Raw genomic sequence first — 15,245 nt, 5'->3', positions numbered from 1 at the left:
TATTTACAAACATTTATGTTTTCCTATAATATTCTTTGAAGGAACATTTTAGAATGTCGACATAGAACGTATTTCATTTGTCATTCTAAAATATTTTACACTCACGAGCTGCTCACACTTAATAATGAAAAACATAATTGTCTTTAAAATGTTCGGTTATTGTTTAGCCAAATAATTTAATGAAATCATTTCATCTACTTTAAAGAAACATTCAACAACATAATGTTGAAATACTTTTTCAGAACATTTTGCTATAACATTTGTATAACGTTTTTTAGAATGTTTTAAAACGTTTCTTTTAATATTTTACATGCACAATCTAGCGTCATTTTATATGCATTATTTACAAACATTTATGTTTTCCTATAATTAGGTATATCACCCCAAAAATAAGCGCAGCAGAAACATGTTATTTGACGCTTTTAATTGAATCATCGTTATGAATGCTTCAAAAAACAAAAAACAGAATTGAAATCGGATAATGCAAAGTGATGTAACGTCAACTTGAAGATACCCGGAAATCGGGTGAAAACCTGCCACAAATTGCTATAAATGGCAAAATGGTAATTTTGGGATTTGTAATGCTTATTCGGACACTTACTTGAAAAGGTAGCATTGATTTAAGTATCACAGATTAATTTGCATATCTTTCCGGACTTCGTTAAAGAAAACAAGATTAAAAAATCTCTCCTCGAATAAATGTAATAAATCCACCAAATATACAATTTTAGCCATTTTGACCAATCTGCAGACAAATAAAAGCTTAAAAATGACTAAGTCCAGCTAATTAATATGCAAAAATAATGCCAACAGAGAACCGTACATGATATGAGGATGCGTTTTTTTGCACACATAAGTACCCAAAGTTCTTTCATTTGGTAACAAAAAATACACAAAAAGTCATTAATTATGCAAATTAGCTAATTACATCTAATTATATATTTATGCCATTCTTATGTTAATTAGGCATATGAAATTTTACTTTTTTCAATGTTTTATTTATGTTTTATTCATACAGCATGATTTTGTCAAATATGAACCTGCTGTGATGTTGAATAAAGAAACTGCAGTTAATTGCCTAAGTGCACCGGGTTTTCAATTGGTATAGGGAAGTGTTTCACTCATTGTCCAAGGAAAAAAAATACATGATAACAAACACTGGTATTTCAGACCGGTGGTACTAGGTCCTCTATTTCGAGAGACCTATATTTATTGATTTATGGACGTTCTAAAAAAATTCATAAAACAGGTCTTAACTCTTAAACTAGGCAGTGTTTAATTTCGGCGGAGTTGATATTGATTTAGGAAATGTTTCACCTACCATATATTAAAAAGACAAATTATTGTGATCAATGAAACATAACGAGGAAATCGTTTTTTGACATGTATGTTTTCAAAATTGGCCAACTTTGATCCGCGCGCTTTTTGATTCACTGTTATGTATGCGTGCACAGTATGACAGAATTATTGTGCAGCCACTGTGACATACCTACTATAATATTCTTTGAAGGAACATTTTAGAATGTCGACATAGAACGTATTTCATTTGTCATTCTAAAATATTTTACACTCACGAGCTGCTCACACTTAATAATGAAAAACATAATTGTCTTTAAAAATGTTCGGTTAATGTTTAGCGAAATAATTTATTGAAATCATTTCATCTACTTTAAGAAAACATTGAACAAAATTATGTTGAATAATTTTTCAGAACATTTTGCTATAACATTTGTAAAAATGTTGCATCGAAACATTTACGAAAAATGCTTTCAAACGCTTCAAAAACTTTTGCCATAATATTGTTATAATATTCCTGAAAGTTTTTACAACGTGAAAATGTCGGGTTATTAGAAAGTTAGGAAAACGTTTTAAAACATTTGTCATTCAACATTTCTACCACGTTTGAAAAATATTTCATTAAAACATTCACGAAAATGGTTTCAAACGCTACAAAACCATATGCCGTAATATTGTTATAATATTCTTCAAGCTTCTTTCAAAACGTGAATATGTCGCGTTACTAGAAAGATAGGAAAATGTTTTAAAACATTTGGCATGAAATATGTCTACGTTTTAAAAATATTGCATTCAAAACGCCACAAAAACCATTGCCCTAATATTACTATAATATTCCTGACAAAGTTTTTATAACGTGAAAATGTCGGGTTATTAGAAAGTTAGGAGAACGATTTAAAACAATTGCATGAAACATTGATACAACGTTAGAAAAATGTTTACCTGAAACATTTACGAAAAACGCTACAAAAACCTTTGCCCTAATATTGTTATAATATTCCTGTAAAAGGTTTTACAATGTGAAAATGTCGGGTTATAAGAAAGTTAGGAAAACGTTTTAAAACATTTGGCATTCAACATTTCTAACACGTTTGAAAAATGTTGGTTCGAAACATTCCCGACCAATGCTTTCAAACGCTACAAAAACCTGTGCCTAATATTTTAATAATATTCTTAGAAAAGTTTTACAACGTGAAAATGTTGGGTTATTAGACAGTTATGAAGACGTTTTAAAACATTTGGCATGAAACATTGATACAACGTTTGAAAAATGATGCATCGAAACATTTACGAAACATGCTTTAAAACGGTAAAAAAACCTTTTGCCCTAATATTGTTATAATATTCCTGGAAAACGTTTTACAACGTGAAAATGTCGGGTTATTAGAAAGTTAGGAAAACGATTTAAAACATTTGGCAATCAACATTTCTAACACGTTTGAAAAATGTTGGTACGAAACATTAACGAAAAATGCTTTCAAACACTACAAAAACATTTGCCCTAATATTCTAATAATATTTTCAGAAAAGTTTTCACAGCGTGAAAATGTCGGGTTATTAGACAGTTAGGAAAACGTTTTTAAACTTTTGGCATTTAACATTTATAACACGTTTGAAAAATGTTAGTTCGAAACATTCACGAAAAATGCTTTCAAACGCTACCAAAACCTGTGCCCTTATATTGCAATAATATTCTTAGAAAAGTTTTTACAACGTGAAAATGTCGGGTTATTAGATAGTTAGGAAAACGTTTTAAAACATTTGGCAATCAACATTTCTAACACGTTTGAAATATGTTGGTTCGAAACATTAACGAAAAATGCTTTCAAACGCTACAAAAACCTTTGCCCTAATATTCTAATAATATTTTCAGAAAAGTTTTCACAGCGTGAAAATGTCGGGTTATTAGGCAGTTAGGAAAACGTTTTAAAAATTTTGGCATTCAACATTTATAACACGTTTGAAAAATGTTAGTTCGAAACATTCACGAAAAATGGTTTCAAACGCTACCAAAACCTGTGCCCTTATATTGTAATAATATTCTTAGAAAAGCTTTTACAACGTGAAAATGTCGGGTTATTAGAAAGTTAGGAAAACGTTTTAAAACATTTGGCATTCAACATTTCTAACACGTTTGAAAAATGTTGGTTCAAAACATTCACGATAAATGCTTAGAAACGTTACTAAAACCTGTACCCTAATATTTTAATAATATTCTTAGAAAAGTTTTTACAACGTGAAAATGTCGGGTTATTAGAAAGTTAGGAACACGTTTTAAAACATTTCGCATTCAACATTTCTAACACGTTTGAAAATGTTGGTTCGAAATATTTACGAAAATTGTTTAAAACGCTACCAAAACATTTGCCCTAATATTTTTATAATATTCTTGTAAAAGTTTTTACAACGTGAAAATGTCGGGTTATTAGAAAGTTAGGAAAACGTTTTAAAACCTTTGGCATTCAACATTTCTAACACGTTTGAAACATGTTGGTTCGAAACATTTACGAAAATTGTTCAAAAACACTACCAAAACATTTGCCCTAATATTCTTATAATATTCTTGTAAAAGTTTTTACAACGTGAAAATGTCGGGTTATTAGAAAGTTAGGAAAACGTTTTAAAACATTTGGCATGAAACATTGATACAACGTTTGAAAAATGATGCATCGAAACAGTTACGAAACATGCTTTAAAACGCTATCAAAACACTTGCCCTAATATTCTTATAATATTCCTGACAAAGTTTTTACAACGTGGAAATGTCGGGTTATTAGAAAGTTAGGAAAACGTTTTAAAACCTTTGGCATTCAACATTTCTAACACGTTTGAAAAATGTTGGTTCGAAACATTTACGAAAATTGTTTAAAACGCTACCAAAACATTTGCCCTAATATTTTTATAATATTCTTGTAAAAGTTTTTACAACGTGAAAATGTCGGGTTATTAGAAAGTTAGGAAAACGTTTTAAAACATTTGGCATGAAACATCGATACAACGTTTGAAAAATGATGCATCGAAACAGTTGCGAAACATGCTTTAAAACGCTAAAAAACTTTTGCCCTAATATTGTTTTAATAGTCCTGGAAAAGGTTTTACAACGTGAAAATGTCGGGTTATTAGAAAGTTAGGAAGACGTTTTAAAACATTTTGCAATCAACATTTCTAACACGTTTGAAAAATATTGGTTCGAAACATTAACGAAAAATGCTTTCAAACGCTTCAAAAACCTTCGCCTTAATATTCTAATAATATTTTCAGAAAGGTTTTTACAACGTGAAAATGTCGGGTTATTATAAAGTTAGGAAAACGATTTAAAACATTTGGCATTCAACATTTCTAACACGTTTAAAAAATGTTGGTTTGAAACATTCACGAAAAATGCTTTCAAACGCTACCAAAACCTGTACCCTAATATTTTAATAATATTCTTGGAAAAGTTTTTACAACGTGAAAATGTCAGGTTATTAGAAAGTTAGGAGAACGTTTTAAAACATTTGGCAATCAACATTTCTAACACATTTGAAAAATGTTGGTTCAAAACATTCACGAAAAATGCTTTTAAACGCTACAAAAACCTTTGCCCTAATTTTGTTATATCTTCTTGGAAAAGTTTTTACAACGTGAAAATATCGGGTTATTAGAAAGGTAGCAGGACGTTTTAAGACATGTTGCATTAAACATTTCTACAACATTTGAAAAATGTGTCATCGAAACAATCACAAAAATGCTTTAAAACGTTATATAAGCCTTTACCCTAATATTGTTATAATATTCTGGGAAAAGTTTTTACAGCGTTAAATGTCGGGTTATGAGAAAGTTAGGGGGATGTCTTAAAACGTTTTACATTAAATATTCCTACAACGTTTTAAAAAGAGTGCATCCTAACATTCACGAAAAAAATGCATTATAAAGATAGAAAAACGTCTGCCTGAATAGTGTTATAATAGGTTTTAAAAACATGACAATGTCGTGTTATAAGAAAGCCAGAAGAACGTTTTCAAGGAATATTATAACAATATTAGAGAAAACACTTTTATAGCGTGTAAAAGGCTTTTTTAGAAATGTTTTGATACAACATTTTGCAAATGTTGTCGAAATGTTTCATATGAAACGTTTTAAAACGCTTTCCTGACTTTCTTATAACCCGACATTTTCACGTTTTAAAAACTTTTCTTCAAATATTATTACACCATTAGGGCATCTGTTTATAAAACATTTTAAAAACATTTTTGTGTTTGCTGGGTATCTTGTTAACCAAATAAACCACAGAGTCGTGCGATATGTCAAACTTTTCCTCTGGTAATAAGGAACAAAAAAGTCAGTGGTCGCATATCTGTAGGATCATTGGTTGATGAGATATAGTCACTTTTTTCTACTTTGTGCATTTAGCCCTCTATCTTTTTAATCAAATATACCACATAGTCGTGCGATATGTCAAACGTTTCCTCTGGTCATAAGGAACAAAAAAGTCAGTGGTCGCATATCTGTAGGATCATTGGTTAATGAGATTTGGTCACTTTTTGCTACTTTGTGCATTTAACCCTCTATCTTGTTAACCAAATAAACCACAGAGTCGTGCGATATGTCAAACTTTTCCTCTGGTAATAAGGAACAAAAAAAGTCAGTGGTCGCATATCGGTAGGATCAATGGTTTATGAGATATAATCACTTTTTTCTACTTTGTGCATTTAACCCTCTATCTTTTTAACCAAATATACCACAGAGTCGTGCGATATGTCAAACTTTTCCTCTGGCCATAAGGAACAAAAAAGTCTGTGGTCGCATATCTGTAGGATCATTGGTTGATGAGATATAGTCACTTTTTTCTACTTTGTGCATTTAGCCCTCTATCTTTTTAATCAAATATACCACAGAGTCGTGCGATATGTCAAACTTTTCCTCTGGTCATAAGGAACAAAAAAGTCAGTGGTCGCATATCGGTAGGATCATTGGTTTATGAGATATAGTCACTTTTTTCTACTTTGTGCATTTAACCCTCTATCTTTTTAACCAAATATACCACGGAGTCGTGCGATATGTCATACTTTTCCTCTGGTCATAAGCAACAAAAAAGTCAGTGGACGCATATCTGTAGGATCATTGGTTAATGAGATATAGTCACTTTTTCTACTTTGTGCATTTAACCCTCTATCTTTTTAACCAAATATACCAGAGTCGTGCGATATGTCAAACTTTTCCTCTGGTCATAAGGAACAAAAAAGTCAGTGGTCGCATTTCTGTAGGATCATTGGTTTATGAGATATAGTCACTTTTTTTCTACTTCGTGCACTTAACCCTCTATCTTTTTAACCAAATATCCGAGTCGTGCGATATGTCAAACTTTACCTCTGGTACGTGAAGACGGCCCGATTGGCGCGAGGTTCATATTGGTGCGTATGCACCAAATTATGTATTTTATAAACCTTAAATTTTGCCTTGCCTTCCTTCGTAATCCTGATCGGGCTGAATAAAAAAAAAAGTTCCACTTTGCCCCGCGGGGTCTCCCCTAGGTATATTCGTCTCAGGTCAAGCATCTTGTACTTCTCGAATAGAGCTCGATGGGTTAAGCTAGACTGATTTTCTTTATTTTATTACTAGTATATTGTGAAAAACCAAGTAGCTGTTGTGTGAGCTCAATATGCTAGGAATATATTATAACCGATGACCCCATGTTAACTTTGGCTAAATCAGCTGTATTTTTGCTGATAAGGGTACGTAAAATACATGAATAGCATTCGCCACCGCCATCATGGCTATGTTGGAGAAAAGTAGTAGCACAACGTTCGCCGTACACACGACGAAATGATTGCAAATTTACACATTTGTAATCATTTTGACGTATGATGTGAAAATACAGGTAAGCAATGAGAACAAGTCCTTAAACATTTGAAATTTGTAGCTTCTTACTATAGTGGGAATTCCAATTGAATGAACGAAGCTTTCAATAGCGTGATGAATTTTTGCGTACACTGCGTGATGTACGCCAGCGTGTGCGACTGTGCGTGAGTAACGCGGAAGTGAATCCAACCATACCAACGCACTCGTGATTGGTTAGCATTGTATCCAAGGTCGTGCGTTCGCGTTGTAGTTTGAAATACGCGATATACGCTCGCAGTTGGATCGAGTGCAGCTGTTGAAAGCTGCATTCATACATACGCGTTATATAACAGCATATGTGATTGGTCGATAGGCGGGCATAAACAACGTTTATGCCCTGCTTTCTGGTCGTAAACAAGCCGCGTCAGAACCGATGAACGCTCGCGAGTAGGATATACGCGCGTATGCTCGCGAGCTATTTACGCAAAGCGAGAATGATGTACGCGATGTTCGCGCGCGTCCAAACACGGTGGACTGAGCAAGTAAACGTTTTCTTACAATTAGAATGGAAAAACTTTTAAAAAGGATAAGAAATTGGTAGTTTTTAGTCTAAAATGACGATATTTTTTAGTTGTGGAGGAAAATAACAGCACGCAGAATGTTACGTATTTATGAACGGGGTTCATTCATATATTTTCATGACTAAACGTTGTTTATGCCCTCGGGCATAAACAATCGTTTAGTCATGAAAATATATGAATGAACCCCTAATTCATTCAATTGGAATTCTTACTATACAACCTGAGACTATAGTGGGAATTCCAATTGAATGAATGCAGCTTTCAATAGCGTGACAAATTTTTGCGTACACTGCGCGATGTACGCCAGCGTGTGCGACTGTGCATGAGTAACGCGGAAGTGAACCCAACCATGCCAACGCACTTGTGATTGGATAGCATTGTATCTATAGACATATTGTATCCAAGGTCGTGCGTTCGCGTTGTAGTTTGAAATACGCAATATACGATCGCGGTTGGATCGAGTGCAGCTGTTAAAAGCTGCGTTCATTCAATTGGAATTCTTACTATAGTCTCAGCTGAATTCCTACTGAAGACATAAATCATATACACATGTCAGATGTATGCAAATATGCACAAAAGCGTTCATTATAAATTTATTTTGATAAATTGTCATATTTTATGCCATGTATTATATCCTTAAAACTAACCGGTGGATTTGAGAACAATTTGTCGACATAAATGACGTTATTTTTGGTAATATGCAGACGAATGGCCAAATTAATCGAAAAATACCTGTGATAAATTTATCTGTACAAATTGTCGCACTCCGAGTGACATATGGTATATTTGCAACCCTGCTGTGGATTTGCGAACAATTTGTCAACATAAATGACGCTTGCGGATAAAAAAAAAAAAAAAAAAGGGTTTGTTTTGCCTAGGCCTGTCCTCCATGCTAGGTATGATCATCACTGATCACAATTAGCCTTTTTAGTAGGCCTACCTTTTTTGGTCCTGGTGACAACCCTGCAAGTAGGATATTTCACATTGAAATAGTTTTGTTTAGAAAGGTGATTATTTAACTTTAAAAATGAGGGGTCAACCATGTCTGTAGGAAAAAAAATTAGCAAAGTTATGGGCAAATGTATTTTTCCAAATTCTGGGACCATCATTGACGGTACCGGTACCTTACAATGAATTACTATACAAAAAAGCAAGTACCCATTATGCAACATTTTTCAGCACAGCAATCAATTTTACAGAAAAGAGATTTTATTTGAAAAAATCTTACTATCACTGTATGATAACTTCTGTATAAAGGTGTACCAATTGACACTTTTTGACTTTCAACCTGAAGTTTCTGGTGTCCAAATTTTTTTGTATTTCCTACACAGTTATTAAGCTATTTCTGTGGTCACAAGTTGGGAGTTGAAGGAGGCCCTCTATTATCTATACGCATCCGGGGCACATGAAACGTGATTATAGCCTAGTTTCCTTGTGTGTAGCCTTCTTCACTCAGTACGAAGGCTACAGCATCAATGTATTGAAAAATGTAGGGTCCATCGATCATGTCAGTAAATGAATATTTTGTTTTGGGACTGAGTATTCGGACTACCACCGGCATGCAGGTATTCCTGCATTAAATACATCAGAATTATTACCATTGCAAGATGGCTTAAAGCTAGCATTTCAAGTATCTCTTATAAGCTAATAACAAATGGTGCCCGTTGGAATCCCTTGAGGCATTGTCTTTTTTAAAGACATTTCTTGTTTCAAACGAAGCGCCTAAGATATGTCTTTTGTCTTGAAGTGGGACTATAACCACTTGACCAAACAAAAGTTATACATTTTGATGCAGTTTAGAATACAAGCCGTTACACATGCCCTTCTTTTGGACGCATATTGATACACATGTCCCGAGTTTAAGGGGTGGGGCAATTTTTAAGCGATTTACAAAAAGTTTTTTGATACGTTCATTGATTTCTAAAAAAGTAAAAATTGCAGTTTAACAAATAACGGTTAAAATGAAAGCCATTATTGGGGGGCTAATTATTGTATCAATTTGAAAGGCCTGACACCAATATAAACATTTGTTTCGGTGACCCAAGTTCATAGTCATTAACGCTCACGCACTTTTTTACAGATGGCCTAGAATTGCATATTTCGGTTTCAGCGATTGCCCGAAAAAAGGTTGTATGTTTTTGAAAAGCGTTTCCGCTTGGAATGTAGATAGTTATTATTGATATTACTGTTCGCGATTTTTATTTATGCACTCTTTAGCCGACAATTTTCAATGCATTTTACACGATAGAAATGTCGCTTGCATAAATACCAATATTTTGACAGTATCGGGTTTTTTAACCAAAATACCTTCCACATTAGTTCCCAAGAATTTGATGAAACCATAGATACCATATCAGACTGCAGGTGACGAATAGATTTAAAACTAGAATTAAAAGAATCAGCGTAGGCCCTCTCAAAATTTAGTTTCGAGATATATCGCCTTGTGATAAAAAGTGTAATTTTGGACAGCTTTTGGGCTGTTTTTTATAACAAGGAAATGTTTTACTTACCCCAAACTTCACACGTAGTCTTGACTCAATGTCCGTTGCTGTTTGTTATTATTCCAGTAATCCGATTTTAGTTATTTACTTACATTTTAGCACAAGTTTGCTCACCGAACGGTGGGCTATATTCCCAAAACTGTTAATGGCGTCAGCCTCGCCTTATTTCAAGCGAAGTCGTAGATGTGTGACACTAAATTCACGGTTTTTCTACTAGCAATTCAAACCTACGACATATTTGGTGGTTTGCGATAGGCGATACCATTTTCCACGATTTTATGATATATCCATCTATATAGGCCTAGTATTTCATTTGATAACACTGAACATGAAGCTATATCTCTACTACCACTGGCCTTTTATATAACAAAATTCACCTTCATTTTGGGCTAAAATTGTCTGAAATCGAATGTTTCTCGCGCTTCGCGCGCAAATGTCTTTTGTAAAACCCATCTTATTGTAGGCCCTTATTTGTAAACCAAAACTTGGTTACTTGAGTGCACATGCCTTCCCCACGGTGAGTTTGGGGGCCTCCGAATTTTGGCCTGGCTCAGGGCCCCAAAAAAGGTAAATCCGGCCCTGAAAAATACATGCATATACAAAATTAAATTCATGTTAGATTTATATAGCGCATGATTTTTTTAAGCGCTATAATTTCGCTACCCGCTGGTGGATCATCAGAATCAGGTCTAATCAACTAGGTCGGTTGCAGCCGAACACGGCGCACACCTATCCGCTGTTAGATTGTAACATCATCACCAATATTATCTCAGCAGTTCCCCAAATTCCATTGGGTGAAGTTAGTTTCTGACAACTTATCGCCGATTTTGAAAGCAGGATGAAATCGGAGGTCCCGGATTATGATACAATTTCAAATTAAACCAAGTAATACAATTGCATACAAAAGGGCCGACAATATTTATAAGTAGGGCCTACAGCATGATAAAAGCAAGCACACCAACATGGTAAAATGTGACCAAACTAACCGACACAAAAACGCGTAATAACCATGAGAGGAAACATTACCAGCCCTTGCACTCAGCAAGATAAAGCGTACAACAGGATTGATGGAATTTTGAGCGCTATGAATGAGCAAGAGCCGCCTCCTATGTTAAATCTGCTATAGGATCTTTGACGATAATATCTAGAGCAACACCTGTGTTGATTCAATTCAATGCCTTTCTTTTATCTATTGACCCCAAATAAAGGATTCAAACTATTATAAATAGCATCCCTGACCTAATGTGACACATATTTAATGAGGCGAAAAGGGATTGGTCTGGAATATGCTTGACTGAACTCAATGCGATCAGTACACTGTCCTATGCCTTATTGTGATGAGGCGGGAGTTTAAAAACACGGCCCCTGAACATAACATAAAGCCCGAACATATTTCCAGACAAGGAACAATAGCCATAACACAGACAAACTGTCTGGCAATGACGTCAGAATAGTCTGTAGTATGATCAGAACAAAATAGTCAGTGATCGTCTACAGTATAATCAGTACTAAAAGTCCAGCGCGAGTTTTCATTTATTTTCTAAAATTAAAGAACCACTTTTCAGCGGGAATTTTTGTAAGTTACACAGCTGAAGTTGTGAAAGGGTTGAAAGACTACAATATTATGGCATAAACAAGAATATGTTCGTTTGGTCTTTATTCCTATAATCTGACGCCTTAAGCGACAAGACGCTGTTGGTGCAGTAACCAATCATACGTTCGCGTTGGAGTAAATTTAAGCAAGAAATCCAATCGATATTTCTGAAGTTGCCGTTCCAGTTCAAGTAAATTTTAAACTTCATTTCGCAAACTCTCTATTAGACGATGTTGGTATTTATGGTATTGATCAATCAAATTGAAAAATTATAACCCCGCGGCGGATTCTGTAATGCATGAATTAGAAATCGAAGCTCTTGTACAATTACACCAAGACTATCAATTATTAGATTATATAGATATATGAACCTTAATAATAACACTACGCGTCTTATTGTAATGACTAACACACGATGACATTAATTTTACTTAAAGGGGAAGATTGTCATATTTCCCTGGGAAAGATCTGACATCAGGCCAGACCATGGCCAGACTAAAGACATGGAAATAAAGAGGAACCAACACACCTGGAAATGTATAAAGGGCACAGATCTATTGCAAAAACAAGTTTATCTCCAATTATAATAATAATTATTATAATAATAATTATTACATTACAAGTAAACACTAGTTGCAATTCATAATTCTTATTTCACCAGAAAAAAGAGAAATTGTGTTTGTAAATTCTGCCGCTCGAAGCAAAATTGATTTCCATGGCAGGAGACTGGTGACGTCACAGTAAATGAAGAGTCATGTTATATACACATGAGCCCTGGATATGAGCTCTTTTGACATTCAGTCATGTGTATAATATACGACCTTGTTCCACGAGAAATCGGGAAGGTTCGAACAAAACGCCATTGAAATTGTTTTTTGCATAATAAATACAATATCGATATACATACATCACGCTCAAATTCTAAAATTGCACGGCAAAATTGGTCTAAAATATTTTGTATTGTTTAGTCCAAATATTTCTCAAAAACTTGATATACATATGAATAGTAATATCACAATTTACTGATATATAACAAAGAAGCGGCTGATTGTATCCATATGTTTCTGAGGACAACAACAGCATACGTTCTGTGCATTGAGAGCGTTTACAGTCCCTTTTCTCAAAGCAGGCACATCTCATTTCATGACGTCAACTTTTTCTAGGTCAAATCTGTCTCGTTCGAAGGAACTCACCGCTTAAGTTGGTTTTTGCGGAATATCTATTTTAAACGTCTTATTTTCTCCAAAAAAAAAAAGAGTCATTTTCATTGTCTTGGTAATATTAGCTTCCCAATGATATGATGTTGTCCGAGCAATATAATAATGCCCTTTAAGTCCATTTATGCCGGTATACTGCTACAACTTTACCACAGACATTCCTAAGTTGGACTGGTCAACGATTGTGGATCTTTAAGACTAATTGGATATTTTGATTTAATTTGCAGCACAATGCTTTATTGATCAATGTAGCCATATAGGAGGACTCGGCAATACGGAAGATGGCCTTTTGGTTAATGAAGATGTTATTGGAGGCAACGCCAACATCAAGGTCAAAAGAGTGGGATATCTACCGAATTCACATTCATGTGGTAAGTCGTAGTGTGTCATGTGTGACATAATTGGGTGTATCCTTCGTGTAATAGAGCACCAACAAATCCTAACCCTAAATCTTAACCCTAAACCCAAAGCCTAATTAGTATTTCGTGCTCTCGTACACTATGGATCAACCAATAATTGTTTAGCTTATTACCTTGTGTTTATCTCCCAAAGTAAATGCTTACCATGTTTACTTGAGGCTGTAATCATTAATCATGTTATAGGTTTTCCCTGTCAATTTCGCAACTTGTGCGTTCGATTTAAAGTGGGTGACCTGATCGACAGCACTGGGGACAGCACGGTTCCCCAACTTTTTTTCCATCAAAATGGAAATTTTGGCATCGGAAGAACCCTAGCAAACACAAAAACGTTTTAAAAACGTTTTAAATAAGTTATATTTTGGCTTTTGGTTTAGGTAAAAACGTTTTAATAACATTAAAATGTCGGGTTATATAAAGGTCATGATAACGTTTTAAAACGTTTTGTATGAAAACACACTACAACAATTTTTATTAATATGTTTTCAAAAAATGTTATTGTAAACTATTTTTACAAACATTTTTGCCAAATATTGTGTCAATACTTAAATAACATAATGTTAAAATGTTTGAACCCACCAAACACAGAAATGTTCTTAAAATGTTTGTTTTTTTCAAAACCTTTTAATAACATTTAAATGTCGGGTTATATAAAGGTCATGAAAACGTTTTTAAAACGTTATTGAAAATATTTTGGGCAAACATTTTTCTCAAAATATTTTTCAACCCCAAAATAACATGTTTTAAAAACGTTTTCAAGAATGTTTTTGGTATGTTATTAAAACGTTTTCCCCGACATTTAAACGTTTTCTGTAAAACATTTTTGTTTGCTGAGCAGTAGATTATCAAAAAATGTTTTTAAGGTTATGAAAACGTTTTATACTCTTAATATAGGCCTACCCTTTATATAACCCGACATTTAAACGTTTTCTAACAACCTTTTATAACCTTTTGCGAATGATGTCGAAAACGTTTTGTGTTTGCTGGGACGCTCATAATTTATTTTTCTAATAATCCCAGAAACAATTTAGGCCTAAAATATATTCCGTTTAGATGTTATGAACAAAATAATGATAGCCTCATCCCCAATTGTGGTATAGGTGACCCCGGAGTGATGTCACAAGCCGTTGACCTCCGTTGACAACAAATCCGATTCAGAAGTCAAATTTGTAGTTTTCTGTGGTTTGTCTCTTTTCAAATCGGCCATTTCTATAACTTCTCGACATGGGGCCTCCAGCCAACAACAAAAATAAAGACTCTCCTCTACATGTTCATGTGTTCAGCTTCACATAAAATGCAATTTTCGCCAATCGGCCGAGAAATTTGCTCGATTCGAGGTCAAAATAGAATGTAAACAACTGAATGAGCTCTGCTACAAGTCTTCAACTAGTCGCTCAGCTGCACGATCTATTGTGGGTTGAAAAGCGTAAGTGTAGCTGACTGTAGCGTCATGTAAAATAAGTACCCGGATGACCGGGGTGACCTATACCACACATACCGTTCTATGGGCCATTGTGAAACACGTTTTTACTTTTAATATCAAAACGGCTTCTGTAATTTACATGTACCTCGAAACTTGGGAATTGGATCATTTTGGTTCAGGCCTCAATGTGAGATACAAAACACAATACGAAAATTCTGACCGCCTACCTTTAATAAAAATGACATTCTTTTACGCGCCAAATTGAATGATCGCAACCCGGGATCACAACGAATCACGATATCTTTTTCGCATTATGAGCAATCGATTTCATTAATAGCTCATGGCAAATTAATGTATGATCAGAACAAGTCATTATTGTGAATTCAATTCAATTTCG

General features: G+C 34.2%; 1 protein-coding gene across 1 annotated transcript in view; it reads left to right on the top strand.

Annotated features, from left to right (window-relative positions):
* LOC140154917 (extracellular matrix protein 3-like) overlaps positions 1-15,245 on the top strand; it is a 51,539-nt gene that overhangs the window by 24,464 nt on the left and 11,830 nt on the right. The window contains exon 4 of the mRNA XM_072177580.1: positions 13,237-13,380. Within this exon, the coding sequence (XP_072033681.1) occupies positions 13,237-13,380 (144 nt within the window). The remainder of the gene's footprint in view (positions 1-13,236; positions 13,381-15,245) is intronic.

The sequence above is a fragment of the Amphiura filiformis genome, chromosome 6, assembly GCF_039555335.1.
Source record: "Amphiura filiformis chromosome 6, Afil_fr2py, whole genome shotgun sequence".
NCBI lineage: Eukaryota > Metazoa > Echinodermata > Ophiuroidea > Amphilepidida > Amphiuridae > Amphiura > Amphiura filiformis.
The sequence above is the reverse complement of the archived record's forward strand: the minus strand, read 5'-3'. Positions and strand labels throughout refer to the sequence as shown.